At 38.5% G+C, this 19,807-nt stretch overlaps 2 protein-coding genes across 2 annotated transcripts in view; one reads left to right on the forward strand and one right to left on the reverse strand.

The window, feature by feature from the left end:
* LOC134664039 (peroxisomal ATPase PEX1-like) overlaps nucleotides 1-7,363 on the reverse strand; it is a 34,071-nt gene extending 26,708 nt beyond the window's left edge. The window contains exons 1-2 of the mRNA XM_063520603.1: nucleotides 7,109-7,363; nucleotides 6,440-6,658 (exon numbers count right to left, since the gene is read on the reverse strand). Coding sequence (XP_063376673.1) covers nucleotides 6,440-6,658; nucleotides 7,109-7,201 — 312 coding nt within the window. The 5' untranslated portion in view covers nucleotides 7,202-7,363. The remainder of the gene's footprint in view (nucleotides 1-6,439; nucleotides 6,659-7,108) is intronic.
* Nucleotides 7,364-8,929: 1,566 nt separating this feature from the next.
* Nucleotides 8,930-18,182, forward strand: LOC134664045 (G2/mitotic-specific cyclin-B3). Its single transcript, XM_063520613.1, has 8 exons — nucleotides 8,930-9,093; nucleotides 9,304-9,600; nucleotides 9,919-10,199; nucleotides 11,057-11,276; nucleotides 11,850-12,104; nucleotides 14,309-14,464; nucleotides 14,845-15,019; nucleotides 17,638-18,182. The coding sequence occupies exons 2-8, from the start codon at nucleotides 9,310-9,312 to the stop codon at nucleotides 17,799-17,801; spliced, it is 1,542 nt and encodes a 513-aa protein (XP_063376683.1). The 5' UTR covers nucleotides 8,930-9,093; nucleotides 9,304-9,309; the 3' UTR covers nucleotides 17,802-18,182.
* Nucleotides 18,183-19,807: the final 1,625 nt, after the last annotated feature.

The raw sequence follows: 19,807 nt of genomic DNA on the forward strand, positions 1-19,807 counted from the left end.
TGACATTTTAAAATGTATAGAACAGAATTTGCATTAAGTAAATATTCGGAATGCTTTATAATATTGGATATTATGTTATGATCTTGAATTATTATTAAAAAAGGAAGTAGGTAGGTACTTTTATCTAGAGAATTCGAAAATAAATACATTTGTCAAAAATCATACATACAATGTAACTAATAAACTGTTAGAATTCTTTGCAATTTCAGAAAAAATTAACTACTATGATTTTCTTAGACTGATTAGTGTCTTTATAAAGTAGTAGTAGTAGTAGTAAACTCTTTATTGTACAAAACGACATATTAAAAATAACATACAATTAGTAAGAAGTACAAAGGCGAACTTATCCCTTTGAGGGATCTCTTGCAGTTAACCTTCGAGAAAGTGATTTCCCTATAGTGATATCGTATCCTATAGTTCCCTAGTGATATCGTATATCTTCTCGGGCGGTTAATACACGTACGCGCTCCGTACTTTATTTTAATCGCGATTGTTGTCAAAATGTCGCAAAAAACGTTAGAAAGTGCAATACGCGAGCTGCAAAAGACAGTGGCTACACTTGTGAATAAAGTCAGTGCATTAGAGGCAAAAATAACTGAACAAAACAATATAATTCAAGTGCAATCTAAAGCTATTATACTACCAAATAAAGAAGTCCTAAATAGGGCTCCCGGTATCCGTGTTACACGCCGAAACGAATACCCGTGTTCTTAAGACCGGCGGTGCTAAGAACACGGTTTACACGGAACCGCCGGGATCCGGATACGTGTCCAAGAAACGTTCCCAAGAAACGTTTCTCAGATACGTATCTCCGTTTACACGGGTACTTAACACCGGCCCGAACGGATCCGAAACAGTTTGAGCCAATCAATGCTCTAGGTCTGGGTATGCAAGGTCTAGTATTGAATGTTAACTTAAGATGAACTCGTTTGGCGTAAGAACTTTTTTAAATTATTTATAACAGTTTTAACACATGTGTTAATATATCATATTTAGCCAACTATACAATAAATGAATGGAAGTAGGTGTTCCTATTCTATATAGTCTACTATTTTTAATTTTAAACCTACCCGTCCCTAGTTTAGAACCTTAATTTTTGTACTATTATTGCTTTTAAGCTAATTTCATTACATATTACATTTCAATCAAAGAAACACATTTTATATACCTATAATGGTGTAAGTTATGTAGTTTCGCGAAGAATAGGTGTGCAGATAAATACACCTACTACTACTTTGTGGTCATTTGTTATTTTTATCAATTACCTAACTGTTGCGCGAGAACAGCAAATCCACCAACGATGCAAAAAAAAGTACACAAAAGCGGCATTTGAAACTCAGGATTTCACGCGAGAACTTTAAAAACCCATGCTACCTTGGTTACCTTGCAATTATATTGTTAAATACATTAAGATAGATCTCAAAATTCGTAATCATTCATGTTCACTTGGATCACTTTCACACTAGTGTTCAGGTAATAAATGCCGGCCGGTGGTGTTCCATTTAACGTGTTGTTTTCCAATACCCTTTTGTCTGATATCGCCGAAAACAAGTAGCATCCCAAATCGTTATCAGACCTGCCATAGCCAATTCTAAGCTTTATGTCGGTGTACTAAGGAGAACCTGTCTACACATACATGAAATTGTAACAAATGCAGCGGCTAAAATTAAAGAAGCAAATATATCGAAGCAAATGATTTATTAATAATAAACCACAAAGTATTAGTATTTGAAGTCTTATACAAAATACTATTTTGATAAGTGGCATAGGTATACTGTATTTTTAATTTTCTACTCGTATTGCAACATTGCAAGCAAAAACTACCTGCTCAGAAAAGGGTTACGAGTATTTAAACCGTTTGTTGAATTTCGACTCTACGGACCACGGAATAAGGTTAGATATGACGGTAACTCGTCATGAATCTTTTGTCTATTTATTTGTAGCTCTTAAGTACGCCGCGCCGGCTCGTTCCTTCACTACTCGTCAAGGACGTGTCCGGAGCCACGGGTAAATAAGATCCGTTTCTTCGAATACCCGTTTATCCGTGGAGACGGATCTCAATTACACGTTTCTTAATTACACGTGCGGAACGGGCCAGAAAACCGTGTACGTGTTATTCGGAAACGGGTATTCGAAACGTGTAAACGAAACACGGACTCGACCGCGAGCCCTAGTCCTAAACGAATCATTGAAGACTACCCGCGAACCACCAACGACTGCCACAACGACCGCGGCAGCGCTGCAGCGCCCGGTCCGTAAAGCGCGTCTAAACGCAGCAGCAGCGATACAAAACAAATCCAGCGCTGCGCGAAAGCGACGCACGGATGAGGTGCGTGAGCCTGTCAACATAGAACGGTGCGCAACTCCTGAGTCAACCCGATCCGGGACGAGTACGCCGGTCAGTGCCAGTGCGGCCACGAAACATGCGAGTGAAGCCCTAGAAGTCCTAAACACACCTACTCAGGACTATTGTGACACGGGTTCATTAATAAATGACGACCTTAACTCCCAACAACCCGATGAACCTTGGAGGAAACCTACCGGTAGGCAGAACAGGCGTCGCCAAAAACGTGAGGTAATCGTAGGAGCCGGAGAGGAGGACGAGGAGATAAAGACTGTTGAACGAATCAAATACATTCAGGCATGGTCATTCCAGCCAGATACAACTGAGGAAAATGTAAAAAAGTTTTTAAATAAAGTCAAAAATTGCGCTGAATATTATGTCGAGAAACGTAATATTAACTCCACTAGGCATGCCTCATTCATTATAGGCATCCCTGAAAATTTGTTCGAGTGTTTTAAATCGCCAGCGGTATGGCCCCCACGCGTTCGTGTTGCGGAGTGGTTTCTTGTGCGACCCCGCAGGCAGCGGGGTGACCCGAACGTCAACGGCAGAACAGCGTAGTCCCGTCCCGCCCGCTCCCCCGCTACCGCATATGCAAACACAGCGCGCTAATGCGATAGGGAGCGGAGACGAGATATTGTCAAATGGGCCGATAGCAACTGCAACCGGTTCACCTGTGCGTCACAAACAAACACAAAACGATGACCGCGCTGTTAACACGCACGCGCCGTTAACTGTTTCTATCCAACGCCGGCGGGATGAATGTAAACAACTTCGTATTATTCAACAAAATGTACAATGCCTGCGCAACAAAACTTACAACATCGAGTGTTTACTTCAATCGGACTTTAAGTGTGATTTATTTCTTATGACTGAGCATTGGTTGGAGCTGAATGAAATTGAAGTACTTAACTTTGAGAACTATGACCTTATATCTCACTTTTGTCGCCAGACTCGTAAGCACGGTGGAGTATGTATCTACGCACACAATGCTTTAACAATATTAACTAGGGACGACTTATGTAAGTTTTCCGTAGAAATGCACATAGAAATAGCAGCCGTTCATATAATTCAAATAAATCTAATTGTCTTATGTGTCTATCGTTCGAATACTGAAGGTGATTTTAATGTTTTTATTAGGCAATTAGAGCTACTATTAAGCATAACAATTAATGAAGATTCTCACGTTTTAATAATGGGTGATGTGAACGTTGACTTACTACAAAGATCGAAACAGAAACGCGAATTACTAGGCCTTCTGGAATTATTTAATCTAAAATCGTTTGTTAATTTCCCAACCAGAGTCCAGGGGACATCCAGGTCGTGTTTAGACCACGGTTACACTGACTTACTGACTGGTCAATTCAAAACTCATCCTATGGTACAGGCAATAAGTGATCATTTCGCGGTATGTGTGGATATCAACATACCTGCCTCCAATAAGGACTGCACTACGCGCCATTGCGTAAAACGACCTATATCTCAGGCAAAATTGACTAATTTCATAAACTATATGAATCAAATAGATTGGTTAACGCTCTTAAATAATAATAACGCAGGTTTTGATAGCTTACTGAATATTTTTATACATAAATTTCACACTTTTTTCCCACTGAGAAATGTACCAGTATTAAGTAAAGATAAATCTTGGTGCAACACTGAAACAAGTGACAGCAAAGGCTTTTTACAGCTCCTAGCCATGTTATTAAATTTTTATCCGGAAAATAGCAGTTTACGGGATTTATACTTGTCCTACAGGTGTAAACATGATGGCCTTCTTAAAAGAGTAAAGAAAGCGTACCTAAACCGGACTATAAGTGATGGTGCTAACACCTCTAAGTCCCTGTGGCGTATGATTAAAACCCAAACCAACAAAGGGTCGCGGGGCGGAGATGCGCTCGCCGTGCTCCGGCATGCGGTGTGCGGCCCGACCGGCTCAGACGCTCAGTTAGCTGGCTCGCTCAATACCTACTATCTTTCTATTGTGCGCGACACCCCACAGAAGCCGAATATAGCAATGGCCATGCTTAATTTGCGGAGGAACGTACCGCATGTGGCAAAAACAATGTTTTTCGCACCTTTCACTGTTGCCGAATTACTAAATATAGTTAAAAAAATCAAACCTAAAGGCACAAGAGATATTTATGGGTTACCTACATATATTTTGCGCCAGCTTCCTTGCAACTTTTTGCATGCACTGTGCCATCAGTTCAATATATCCGCATGCAGAGGGGAATATCCCATTTTGCTCAAGACGATAAATGTAACGCCGGTGTATAAGGGAAAAGGCTCTAAACGAGAACTAAAATCCTATAGGCCCATATCAATAGTCCCGGCGATATCGAAAATGTTTGAGATGGGATTGTGCGACCGACTAACCAAGTTCCTAATGGCTAGCGGCGCACTCTGTAAGCAGCAGCACGCCTACCAAGTTGGTAGGTCCACAACCGGAGCCGCTCGCCTTTTGAAGCGAACTGTATTGGAACACCTCGAGAGCAGGAAACGCGTAGCTGCTGTCTTCTTTGATTTGTCACGTGCCTTTGATTTGGTCGATCACAATCTCATCGCAAACAAACTTGAACACTATGGCGTCCGTGGCATTGTACTCAAGTTGCTCAATTCCTTCCTATGTGACAGAGAGCAATCGACTGATGTCAACAATAAGAAGTCGAGTCTTGTCCCCATAGGAAACAGGTCCGTACCGCAAGGGTCGAATATTGGAAATAACATGTTCCTAATTCTAATGAATGACCTTCCGTTTGACTCGCCAATAGTAGACTTTATAATGTACGCTGATGATATCTGCGCCATTATTAATGCCGACACCAGAGATCAACTGCTGGCAAACATTCGCTACGTTATAGATAACCTCTCTGAGTGGTTTGCAGTAAATGGAATGCTCCTAAATCTCGATAAAACCAACCTAGTCGAGTTCAACTTAAAGAAAAGTCAAGAACCTGCTGAGACTAATTCAGTACTTGTAAAAAATATTACAATCCCGATTGTTGACCATGTCCAATTTTTGGGTTTCACTTTTGACTGTGGTCTAAAATGGCAACAGCATATTGACAGGATGTGTACGAAACTCCATTCTGCCTACTTTATAATAACCCGTCTCATGCCTATCCTATCGAACGAAAACCTTTTAATAGCTTATAACGCTTATTGCCACTCCGTACTAACATATGGCATTGACCTGTGGGGCCTAGCTGCTGACAGGGATCGTCCATTTCTTATTCAAAAGAAAATCATTAGAAAAATAGCACGCGTTGCTCCGGACACGCCGGCCCAGCAGTTATTCATACAGCTCAAAATCCTGACATTACCATCTATTTTCATTCTGGAAGTTGGCAAGTACGTCCGTCAGAATCTCGAATCGTTCAGTAAGAAAAAATGGAAAAGCGGTCGTTATCACGAGAGCAGACAACACGACCTGGATGTGCCAAAGCACCGGCTTGCTAAGGCGGCCAATAGCTTGCATGTTTTGGGTCCGCAAATATTTAATAAAATCCCTGTTACCATTAAAAGCGCTAAGACACACTTGGGCTTTGCCCTAAAATTAAAATCATTGCTGTTACAGAAGGCCTACTATTCCGTCTCTGAATTTCTATCCGAATGAAGTTAAATAACGTAGACATGCATAATTGTGTGTTGTGTCCCATATTAGTGCAGCATTTTTTATTTATTACCTTTATTTAATTTTTTTTTTTTTTTTTTTTTTTTTTTTTTTTTTTTTTTTTTTTTTTTTTTTTTTTTTTTTTTTTTTTTTTTTTTTTAAATATTATTTTATTTTTTATTTTTTATCTTTCAAATTGTAATATTTGGCTAGACTTATATTGACCAGGATCTGAACCGAAACTCTGAAAACTGATGTAATATTTGAATTTTTAAATAGCTAATACTTAAATTGACCAAACCTTAATTTATATTATTACTATCTGTACATATTATTGTTAATGTTATTATCTGTTTGACAATGTATAATCATTACTGAATAAAGGAATATGAATATATGAATATATAAAAAGTTATTTTTCACAACACCCATTATGTTGCAGTTTTCATTTAAAACCAAATACTTCAACATTAACTTACCAATATCTCCTGATCATCAGGACTATCGGTATCTATATACAGCTCGTCCAGCACCTTGACATCCCCGTACGGAGACACAAACACTTCTGTCCCCTCATCTAAGCCGAGCAGACGGCCATGTATCGGGTTGCAGGCTAGGTGCCCCTCTGACACGCTGTTGCTGTAAACTACCCATAGCAGGAGCTGACGGTCTTTAAAGATCACTTGGATGCTTTGACCCTGGAAATATTATAAAAGAACTGCTTCAATATTAACAGTTATGAAAAAAAATACATACATTTGTAAAAATCCAGGTATCTGATTAGGTACCAAGTGTACTATAAATTGAAATATCTACAATATAATACTTTTTCAATAAATAATGGTTCCTTTTACTTTAAAGAACGGAACGCCTGCAGAAAGGCATTAATTATCAACAACAGAAAACCTTTGGACTTTGACTTTGACCCAAAACACTAACAATATATTAACAAAAACAAAAGTTTTTAGTTTTAATGAAATATATATAAAACCTTGAAGAATATTTAATCCTATTAAGATTACGTACTATTTGTTATCGGAAATTGCAAAAACAAAGGAATAACCTAAAAACTTTTAAGTATCTGATTTAAACAGCTACTATATAGAATATTTCAGGACTACGCTGTCGGAGTCAAGCACTGTACCTACCTGTTCATTATTGGTGCTGTATTTAGAACTTAAATAAGCAAAACAAGTCTTTTCGTGAGTGTAAGTAACTTGCAATCTCACTCCTCCGAGCATTATATAAAACTAAACTTTGTTGGAATACTTCTATAGCGAAGAATACTAGGATTAATTAAAGCACTATTGCAGGTTAAATTAAATGTAAATACAATTTTTTTTAACAAAAATTAAGAATAGTTTTGGTATTTTAATGTATTATTTATCTTCTGTCATCATTATTAGTGTCACCGTCACTGTCAAATTGTTGTACCTACAAAATGTTGCCATAGGAAAAGCACCAATTCCCTTCATTGGATTGAACGGCGGAAGGTCGAGCCGAGTAAACATTTTACAAAGTGTTTGGTAACTTGGTGCAAAGCTTTAAAAGAGTGTACCATCGCCCCCATCGCCCACACTGTTAACTGTACATAGGTGGACCTTATATTTTTTGCAATAAGGTCCACCGGTATACAAGAGTTCCGGTTTGTACCTAAGGAATTTATTGTTTATTTTTTGGGTCAAAATCTATGAATATTTAGATCACTTATTCTGAAAACGAAAGTTGATATCAAAAAAAGAATGGATTTCTTACAAATACAATAAAAATACGTGAAATTCTGTAGATTTTTTAAAAATAGAATAAATACGTGAAATGAATACTTATTTGTGACGTCCCACGTGGAAAGGTACTTTATGGCGGTTGGCGCTTACGCTATTATTAAAGCCGCTGCAATATTATTGCGGCGCTATGCGACGTAAGCTCCAACCGCCATAAGGTACCTTTTGCCGTAGAACGTCACATTTGACATATGGGGTCATCCATTAATTACGTCACACGAATTTCTAGGTTTTTTGACCCCTCCCCCCTCCTTGTCACACTTGGCCACATTTGGCAAACCCCTCCCCCCTAGTGTGAATTCACATTTTTTTTCTACGAAATCGCCAAATCGAATTAAGTAAGTACCTAAGTATTATTAATATTTTATCAAAATATTTTTGACGATATAAATATTAGTAATTTTATAACCCAAAACTGCTTAGGAAAGAAAATTAAACGAATAAAAACGTTTTTCGTTTTAAAAACTTGTTATTTAAATGTACAGCGAATAAAATAATTTAAATAAATTTTCGGTTACTGATGAAGTTAAAGTGACGTCACAAAGTTTGTGTCTCCCCCCTCCCCACATGTCACAATATGTCACATTTTCTTGACCCCCTCCCACCCCCTAAACGTGTGATGTAATTAATGGATGACCCCTATAGTCATTTCAATTTTTGCATGGGAATAAAATTAATAATTTAAGGGCAATGCTTTACACTGGCACCATATTGACCGTTCTGAAACATATATACTATCCAAATAGAAAAATAAAATTTGTAACAAATTACTTCAAATTCAATGGCAAAGGACATATTAATTGAATTTGCACTAAAATCATACAAATTCTTAAATTCTTTATATTTGTTTTCAGAAAGTCTCATAACTTTAGCATAAAATTGTCTGACTGCTCTTTCTAACTTTAACTAGAGGCTGGACTTTGAATGTGCCTACACGTTTCGTTTCACGGACACATACAAAAAACAAACAACTAAATTTTGTTGTTTTAAAAAGCAAAAATACTGTACGTAAATTCTTTTGTTAAAACAGTTTGTGTTTTTTAACAAGTGCACTAATCATACATACAAATCCTTTCTCAAATTACAAACAATTACAAACTCTCAGTATGTGTGTCTTAAGTTCCGTAGTTTGGAGCGTTAAATCACAAGCTTTACTGCCATTGGCCAGATGGATGCCCAATAGAATTTTAAAGCAACGGTTTCTGTCTGTGGTTGTTGGAGTTCAGTCCGGTTTCAGGCTGGACTTTCGTTAAGTTTAGATAATATTTTACACTTCTTAGCAAACAATCGGGACGTGCAACTCCTTAAATATCTATTAAACTAATACACAACGGCCGCCGCCGTCTAGAAACGTGAGTATTCACAAATCGTTAGATAACCGTTTGACGCTGTCTCAACGGGCGACGTTCGCTTGTTTTGCCTCCATTTTTAGACGGTTAGACGTGAGATTTTCGAAAGCCTTGTTTACATTTATCATACGTGTTCTATTATATTTATCTGTTTGTGTGCTTAGTGTTAATACCACGTTGAGCAGTGCACGTGAATTGGTTACCGTTTTTCAGTGCGTAATGGCGCCAACCAGGTTGGCATCTAAGCCAATCGGCGTCAATGAAAACTTGAACGGTATCCTGAGTCATGGCATCACGACGAGGAGTAAGCAGATGGCTACTCTGAAAAGCTACAAAGACAGTATGAAGATGCCAAACAAGAGGAAGGCCGACAGTCCCCTGAAGGATGCGACGGCGAAGCGAGCGGCGTTCGGGGACCTTACTAACGCCTTCAACAAATCCGCTGCCCCAGACAAAGCAGCGCCTCTCAAAAAGGTCACAGTGGAGTCTAAAATGCTTCCTACACTTAAGGTTAAACAAAATATATTTCTGTTATTTTTTGTATAGAGAGGGTACTCAATTTCTTGGTTTCCTTGACTTCTTTTGTTTAACACATCACTAAGGATGTAGATTAATAACTATTGGACTTAATGATCATGAGGTAAGGCTATATTTACATCCTGACACAGGTCAATGAACTTTCCCTCCAAAAATTTTGAAGTTAAACTATTCTCAACTGATCTCAATTAAACTTAACTAAATATGCATTAACAATGTTAACTACTGTGTTACCACAAAGAAAGCACATGTTTTGTTTATGATAACACTTTTTTAAATCATTATTTTTAGAACATCAAACCACAAGTCACAGTAAATGGCAAAACATCAAAGACAAAACAGCTACAAAGAGTAGCCACCAATGCCCTAGAGTCTGTACAGAAGCACTTTGCTAAGGACCCACCCAAGCCTGTAGCGACTCGGGCCCAGAACGGCATCCTCAAGAACATTGAGAAAAAGGTTTTGAAGGAAAATCAAAGTCAGAATCAGAGCAACTCATCAAACTCTGCTAAATCAATGAGGAGTGATGTTTCTGGAGAGCCTTCACTGTATATGACTGCATTAGAAAATATGTAAGATATAATTGAAGGGATGTTTACAAAAACAACATAACTGACTACACTGGTTGACACCTGAAACGATTTACAATGTTCTTTTAAAAGTGTCAACCGCTCTAAGCAGTTAATTATGTTGTTTTTGTAAACATCCTTTCAATTTATGCCCATCATTTTTCATTTGGATGATATGTTAAGCTTGTGAAATTTAACTTTATTTAATTATCTTGAGGAAAAGTACTGGATGAAAATTGATGCACTATTTGCATTCTTTTTTTTTTAATTCCTAATGGTAGTAGTTTCACATAATCATAAAAATTTTAATATAAACTGAAACCTTGACTTAAATACTTATCATCCACACTGTAATCAACAACTTTGTAAGACAAACATAAGTTGGTCAGCAGTATTATTATAATTAACTTTTGTTTGTTTAATATATACTAGTTTCTATTTGTATTAGTGGCCTGTAAAAGTATCTACTCACATAATTATAGTATTTTTCAAATTGTATGAAGATGACATCTGAATGGAATGAACGGAATGGAATTAAATAAAATTTAATCTGTCATCATGCCCATACTGTTTGAAAAGTACTATACACGGCGTTTTTTGAACAACTAGCCATTTTTGGGAAGTTGGATATGGTATGGTTGGTATGGAAATTTTCTTTTTGTGTTTCGGAGTTATTTTCATAGAAAAAGTTGTTCAGTATGACCTACCTAATCACCTCGCACAATATGGCTAACGGTCTACAAAATGCCCTGTACAAAAAATTGAAGTTCACCAAACATTAATATAGGGTTTTATACCCAGAAAATACAATTTAATTCACATAATCTTGCTTCAATTCTCACTACATTACACCATTACAGAAGCCCCTTAGACCCCACAAAAGAAGAATGCAAGGCAATCAGCGAGAAATTAGACAAAGTCAACTTGGACGACAGCACAGCCAACAAATCCCTGGACGACGAGACAGACTTCCACCAGGCCCCGGCGGGAGTCGCGGACTTCGACAAGGAGAACTGGAATGATGTATTCCAAGTATCACAATATGCTATGGATATTTTCAATTATTTAAAAAATAGAGAGGTGAGTTTAGGTATTTTTATTTATTGGAAACTTCAAAGCTTATCTTTTTACGCTATTTCAAAAAACCGGACAAGTGCGAGTCGAACTCGCCCAACGGGAGTTCCATACTTTTTAGTATTTGTTGTTATAGCGGCAACAGAAATACATCATCTGTGAATCAATTTCAACTGTCTAGCTATCACGGTTCGTGAGATACAGCCTGGTGACAGACGGACGGACGGACAGCAGAGTCTTATTAATAGGGTCCCGTTTTACCTTTTGGGTACGGAACCCTAAAAAACGGGTTGCACTCCGGGAGTGTCGGCAGAAGTGAAAACTCAATGACATTGCAACAGTTTTTCGATCAGGTCACGTGTCCGTCTTACGAATTTTCAATGTGTCGAATCTGTCGGTCACGTGACCTGTCGCGAATTTAACATTTCTTTTTCCCCATCACAAAAAGTGCACAACGCCGCTAAAAAAGTTTTCACTTCAAAAAATATTAACTAATTAGTTTCCTAATATAGACATTAACTATGGACAGTTTCTGTTACATGCTCATTGCCAACTTTTATAGGTTTTATACTTTTCCAGCAACTATTCCCCGTGGACGACTACCTAACCCGGATGAAAGGCATCACCTCCTGGATGCGAGCGCTCCTCGTAGACTGGATGGTAGAAGTCCAGGAGAGCTTCGAGCTGAACCACGAGACCTTGTACTTGGCGGTGAAGCTGGTGGATCTGTACTTGACCAAGTCCTCGATGAAGCAGGCGGAGAAGGAGCATCTTACTAAGGAGGAGCTGCAGCTACTTGGGGCTTCTGCGCTGTTCATTGCTTCCAAGTTTGACGTAAGTGTTAAGCAATATCCATATCTGCCGCAGGGATGACGACACAGTGACCAGCGACTGCTTTTGGTGTGAAGAGATCATCACCAAGGATGAAAGGGAAAGAAAATTTACAGAATAAGGATAGCAAAGAATAGGGAAGAGAAATAGGATAGCGTGTCATTGTGTAACTTACTGGAATGCACGAAGGTTGATATTGGGCTGTAGCCGCGCGCGTCAGTTGACGTCTTTGGCGGTCAAAAGGTTAAATACATCGTGTCTAAATTTGCGCTAGGCCACCAGCGCCAGTTTGGCTTAGTTATTATTTTTGGTCTATTAATTAAGATATGTAAATTACATCTGTGTCCGACGTGTGGGCACGGCTCCACAGAATAAATAATAGTACTATTAGGTACAGAAGACTCACTCTCTAACAAAACGCGTCTGTTACGATCAGCACAGATATGGCCGCTAGGTGACGACAGCGCCACGCGCGGCTCATGGCAAACCCCAAAATTGGGGCCGAACGGATGCACTTTTAGCTACCTGTAGCAAAGCTACGGAATCGCGGAGTGAGCCACGCCTGACGGCTCGAAACAATTTAGCGCACGCGCACGTGTATGTCTACGCACACACAGCCGGTGTGCCCTGTCCCGAAACTAACTAACCCTGGTCTCGTACTGTCTAAGCATTCTAATACACAACTTCCGGTGTCTGCCCAATGTTATGGCTCCTCTTCACGTTGGGCCAACGCCAACGCCAACGAGGGACGCATTTATGCGTTAGAGGGAGCAAGTGTTATTGCTATCTCAATCTACCGCATGGCTGCGTCCCTCGTTGGCGTTGGCCCAACGTGAAGAGGAGCCATTAACGACACTGTTACAACTTGAGTGTTCTTTATTGAGAACAATAGGCATGACGAAGCTAGAAAACACTAGTAGAAGAGTTTCCGTCGTTGAGTTCAGTGCCCTTTATTACATTCTCTCTTGTTTCATTTCGTACTGTTCTCTTTTGTCGACATGTCACTCTCCATCCGATACCGATTACTACCGGAAACATCTGACAAATTATTTACACTTCATATTTTTTCACGCGTCTAAATAATCTTCCCTTTTTCACAAACATATCACCAACTACCACCATACAATTCACTGTCTACTTATAACTCTTATTACAAGTAAATAAGGGCTATTCATGATCAAATAAGTACAAAGGATGCAACATCTTCAAGACTCCCAATTTATATTTGCACCCCAATCTCATGTGCCAAATTGAAAACCACCCATGCAATGCTCTGATTTTGTCCGTCTTACACAATGGCACCCCTCACTGAAAGGTCAGACTGACAACGTATTCATTTCTTATGCACCCTAAGCTCTCAGCTGCTAGTTAGCTGTTTGGTAAAAATCTCACGCCTTGCCATTCGGTTTGGGGAAGGTATAAGCTGTCATATACAATATGACAGCTGATTTGTAGTATTGTTTCCGTAATTTAAAATTATACAGGTAAAACTAGTATAGAGATTCTTAAAATGACGGTGACAATTTGTGTGGCCTGTTTCTATGGTACTATTTAACTTCATATGAAAATAAGACCAATATGATTATGCTGGCTTTGCTGATGCGTTTTCAGTTACTTTGCAGTTACTTGGTAGTACGCGTCACAACACTCACAACACATCTATTCAGCCATGAATTTTAACTTATAAAATCTTTTTATTTTCATACTTTATGCATATATTTTGTTTAATGTCCTTTACGAATGGAACTTGAGATTGTACGTTGCAATTATGTCTTTCGGTGATGTTTCACGAGTAATGGCGTTTTATTAATAAACGTGCTACAAGGCCTACAAGTCTCTATTTAATCATTTGTCATCTGTAAATATGTTGTAAGTAGTGCATAATTGTTTTCCATCGTACTTTCTCGGAAACGTTCGCATTTGTCATGCTACTTCAGTCAACCTCAATACTTTTTGTGCCGAGACTGACTGAAATAGCAGGACACGTACGAAATCGTACGATTCCGTGAAAATACGACGAAAAATAATTATGCACGACAACTGTAACAATTATTTAAAACAGTGTAAAATGTACTTTTTTGTGTGACTGATATTACTTGACTTGACTACCTATCGCAAGATCGTCATGCTAATGCATGATGAGGAGTAACTGATATTCTATATTAAATATAAATATGTTGTGTTAATAAAGATGTAATTACTTGCAGGAACGCGTCCCCCCTCTAGTAGACGACTTTCTATACATCTGCGATGGCGCGTACACACTCAGCCAGTTGCTCAAAATGGAGATGACCATCCTCCGCACGGTGGACTTCGATCTCGGCGTGCCGCTCTCATACCGCTTCCTGCGTCGCTATGCTCGGGTCAGTACACTACATTTACATAACTCAGGGGTCAGCGCCGTTAAGCGGCTCTTAGGAGCTACGATTGCGGCTCTACAAATTATTTAATAACTAGCGACCCGGTGGCTTCGCACGGGTTGATAAATTATACACTTGATCAAGAATCACTCTATCGATAGGTGAAAACCGCATGAAAATCCGTTCAGTAGTTTTAGAGTTTATCGAAAACATACAAACAGACAGACGCGGCGGGAGACTTATTTGTTTAATAAGGTGTTTGTGATTTGTTTTTGATACTTCTTTGATTTTGAGTTTGATTGTTCTTATATAGGTTTTAATTCACTAGATGGCGCTGTTAAAACTTTGTCAGGGGTTTTAAATTAAGTTTTCTGATGTTACAGTGTGCGCGTCTGTCAATGCCAACATTGACCCTGGCGCGCTTCGTGCTAGAACAGTGTCTACTAGACTACGCTTTAGTGCAACACTCAGACAGCAAGATGGCGGCGGCGGCTCTTTATATTGCGCTACGTATGAAATCCCTTGGACATTGGACGCCCACGCTCGAATATTATACAGGTAACTAATACAGTGGACGTCTATCAATGAAAACATAGACAATAGCCCAGTTCGTGCTAGAACAGTGTATACGCTTTAGTACAACACTCAGACAGCAAGATGGCGGTGGCGGCTCTTTACATCGCGCTGCATATGAAATCCCTCGGACACTGGACGTTCGTACCAGGGCTCGGAACCGGTATTTTTTAAAAACCCCGAAATAGACCAATATTTTGAATTATTTTATGCTTTTTACGTAAGACTGGATCATGTATTTAGGTAACGAATTTGTGTTATCAGATTGTCCAATTAAAAAAGAAATAATAAACCAAAGAACGAAAAAGAACGTAATAATACCGGTATTTTTGTATGGAGCAAATACCGGTTTCCGAGCCCTGGTTCGTACTCTTATACTATACAGGTAGGCAATGGTCTAGTTAACTCTAGTTTGTGTTAACCTTTTCGACGCCGTGTCAAACACAAAAGCTGTTACTCGGACGCCACGTCACCGAAGTGTCAAAACTGAAATTGAACTTTATGCATATGCACGTAGGTCTATGTTGCTCTGTGGTCTGTGACCGATTAATCCGTCTTTGGCGTTGGACCTGCGGTGCGGATATATCGGTCATTGGCGTCCAAAAGGTTAAAACAGTGTCTACTAGACAATGCATTAGTACAACACTCGGATAGTAAAATAACGGCAGCGGCTCTTTACACTGGAGGCCAACGCCTTAATATTACAAAGTCTACTATGTCAGAGATCGGGGCCAGCTAGTTAAAGCGAAATCGACGTGAAGAATATTGTACAAGAATCTAGTTTAAAAATAAAGGGTCTAGCAGGCTAAGCGAACAAGAAGTGCCCCCAACGACGGATTTGGTCATTCTTTCAGGTGGTGTACTGGCAGGTCCTAAGAACTGCTATGCTTAATATCAGTCCTCGATCTTCTTTTGTTTTCGAGTTATTCAGGATAATGTAAAATCATCAGTGTATCATTGAAAGTGTCATATTTTGTAAACCGTTCAAGTTAGATTAACCAAACAAAATTATATTTGACAACAATAAAATAGACTACAAAATGAATATGTTTATAGAATATGTGTATAGAATACGCCAAAACGCGGCAAGAGACTGAAAAACTGATATTAATATCGTTTATCAAAATTGAAAGTTTAAAAAATCCAATAACCTAATTAATTAAAATTTTTTTTAATTACATTTCCATTTTAAGAATTACATTTACAATGTTTTCTTTTTTCAATGAATCACTTTATGTGTTATAACCTAAAGGCCAAAACGATGCAACTAGGAAATAATTATGGCAAAATGATGTAACTATAGAGTTACAGCGTTTTGCTAAGAACTTCTATAAATTATTTTTAGTTGGATCTTATTGGCAAAACACTTTATGGCTAATATTTAAATAAATACACTAATTTATAAAATTTTCATTAGTCGGCTATATAAAATGCACTTTTAGGTATATATTGTGTAAATTTCAACCTTATAAGTTTATGAAAAATGGGTGTTTCAAAGGCCGGAATGTTCAAACCTTTAAATGCGTTTTTCTCAAAACTGCATTTTTTGACTTGCAGCGTTCTACCATTTGACGGCAGTGCATCATGTCCTTATACTTCATTATAAAAAAAAAAAACATTTTATTTTTCTTCTCATTATTTTTTATACTATTCGCGGAGGTACACCTACAAAAAAAATATGCATGAGTAGCCACTAATACCCACTATATACACATATAAAAATATTTGCATAAATCTTCGTGCGTTATGTCAAAAAAAAAAACATTATCGAACAAGGATCTCGGAAACGGCTCTAAACATAAAAAACTCAGAAATGCGCGTTTTCCCAGAGATAAGACCTAGCTAAATCAATTTATCGCCCCCGAAAACACCCATATAGCAAATTTCATCGAAATCGTTAGAGCCGTTTCCGAGTTCCTTGTTCGATAATGTTTTTTTTTTGACATGACGCACGAAGATTTATGCAAATATTTTTATATGTGTATATAGTGGGTATTAGTGGCTACTCATGCATATTTTTTTTGTAGGTGTACCTCCGCGAATAGTATAAAAAATAATGAGAAGAAAAATAAAATGTTTTTTTTTTTATAATGAAGTATAAAGACATGATGCTGGATGCTGGTTAAACATATTCATTTTGTAGTCTATTTTATTGTTGTCAAATATAATTTTGTTTGGTTAATCTAACTTGAAAGGTTTACAAAATATGACACTTTCACTGATACACTGATGATTTTACATTATCCTGAATAACTCGAAAACAAAAGAAGATCGAGGACTGATATTAAGCATAGAGAGTTCTTAGGACCTGCCAGTACACCACCTGAAAGAATGACCAAATCCGTCGTTGGGGGCACTTCTTGTTCGCTTAGCCTGCTAGACCCTTTCACTGCAGATTGCTTTATTATACGCAAGGGTCTAATTCAATAAGATATGCTATTCTGCCCTCCTAAGCTAAAAAGCGGTATTTGCAAAAAAAAACCATTAAAAATACGTCCTTCCCTCCTAAGCTAAAAGGACGTATTTTCAATGATTTTTTTTTGCAAATACCGCTTTTTAGCTTAGGAGGGCAGTATTAATACTTCACTTTTCACTTATTCCAGGCTACACATTTCAAGAAATCCTCCCGATAGTCCTAGAACAGAACGCATCCCTGCACAAGAAACCCAAATCTGCCATCAGCACTGTCCGCAACAAATACTCCCACCAGATCTTCTTCGAGGTGGCCAAGGTTCCCCTCCTCGACGATGAGGCGCTGAGCAGCTGAGGACAACGTGGCACCTTACTCAATATACTCAGGTGGGTACGCTTGCTCTGATACAGTATTATAGTATGGCCGGATAGTGGTAGAAGAAAGTTGCTGGTTAGGGCGCGTTTATATTGACTTGACTGCCTGCGATCACTGATGACCAGTCGAGACAGTGAAACACACCCTTATATGTCGATCAAAACTCCCAAAGAAATACTGCAGATGAAGCTTATTAGTGGAATGTGGATGTAAGTTTATCACACTGGATGAGATTCGCACGTCGCTCTGATGTGCGAGCGGGATGTTTATAATACGCGAATAGCATTGTCTCACTCATCGGATCGACATGCGAATCGCATCCAGTGTGAAACACCGATAACCGCCTAAATCGGCCATATGAACCTAGTGCATAATTGTTTTCCATCGTACTTTTCGTAACGTTCGTATTTATCATGCTACTTCAGACAACCTCAGTACTTGTTGTACCGATACTGACTGAAAGAGCAAGACACGTTCGTAGGTTTCCATGAAAATACGATGGAAAACAATTGTGCACTACAACTGTACATCTTGAGGTTTTACAGTGTCTTTATTCTTAATTTTAGGCATATTACAATGCACTTATGATTGTCAAGAACTACCACCAGCCGGCCAAAGTGATGGTTAGACCAGCTACTTTCCACTGCCGTTATTCGATGGCCAGACTGCCACTTACAATGGCTATCGGTAACCTACGGTTTTTAAGTGAATAATAAAAACTACTGCAATAAAGTAGAGCATGTACAAATTTGGGAAATTTACTTGTCAACATATGATCACTCGTACAAATGTAGCGCATAACCCTTTACCATCGTATTTTCACGGAAACGCACGAACGAGTCTTGCTATTTCAGTCAGTCTAAGTACAAAAAGTACTGAGGTTGACTGAAGTAGCATGACAAATACGAACGTTCCCGAGAAAATACGATGGCAAACTATTGTGCACTACATCAATTGTTGTGCTGTGGATTTTGCGAATTATCTCACATAATTTATGTCTATGACAAGTCAATGTGTAAAATTATTCATGCTCTGTAGACTTAATTCTACCAGATAAATTCTCTAGTGCAATAGTGAAATAAGTTCAATAACCGATAGTCATTAAACGGCTGGCATTACTGTACTAATAAAAATAACTAGTTCAGAACATTTCCAGTGAAATTCAATTTTGTACAGAAACATCGGCTAGACGTAAGATTTAAATCGGTAAGAATTCAAGAGACTTTCTAACGGTGACATTACGCGAGTTGTTATATAAATAGCTTTGTCGCATTGTTACGGTTTGCTAATGTAAGGTGCCACAACGCTATTTAAAACTAGAGATAGGATCTGACCAATTAATTTTAGACAAATTGTTCTCGTTATGATGATAATTGTATGTATACTTGTAATGTACCTAGACGAGGCGGCCGCTCACTGCCCCAGACAGGAACCTTTTCGAACGGAGCGGCAGAGACGGTCCGTCTAACCTAACTTTGCACTGACTAAAACAAAGTGAAGAGTGTCATTATAAAACTGCGTTTCCACTAGAGATTTGCGAGGATGCGTAGGGAGGGATGTGTTTGTTAAGAACCAATAATAAATATTATCATTTTCATTCATATTCATTTTGGGTCGCTGAGCCAACGGAGTAAGTAAGTAGTATTATAGGACATTCTTACACAGATTGACTAAGTCCCACAGTAAGCTCAAGAAGGCATGTTATGGGTACTCAGATAACGATATATATGTATAATATGTAAATCATTATATACATAGAAAACCGCCATGACTCAGGAACAAATATCTGTGTCATCACACAAATAAATACCTTTACTGGGATGCGAACCAAAGGACCATCGGCTTCACAGGCAGCCCACTACACCACACTAGGCCAGACCGGTTGTCATATAATAGAATCACTAAACGCTGGCTGACTGAAGAAAACAAAGTGGAGGTGATTCTTAATAAAAACATCCCTCGCTACGCATCCTCGCAGATCTCTG

Source organism: Cydia fagiglandana, chromosome 4, assembly GCF_963556715.1.
Source record: "Cydia fagiglandana chromosome 4, ilCydFagi1.1, whole genome shotgun sequence".
NCBI classification, from domain to species: domain Eukaryota; kingdom Metazoa; phylum Arthropoda; class Insecta; order Lepidoptera; family Tortricidae; genus Cydia; species Cydia fagiglandana.

Bases quoted from the DNA above. Each gene is read 5' to 3' on its own strand.
- LOC134664045 (XM_063520613.1), top strand. From the start codon at position 9,310: ATGGCGCCAACCAGGTTGGCATCTAAGCCAATCGGCGTCAATGAAAAC. The intron at 14,465-14,844 runs GTCAGTACACTA...CTGATGTTACAG, and splicing joins TCCTGCGTCGCTATGCTCGG to TGTGCGCGTCTGTCAATGCC. The intron at 15,020-17,637 runs GTAACTAATACA...CACTTATTCCAG, and splicing joins CACGCTCGAATATTATACAG to GCTACACATTTCAAGAAATC.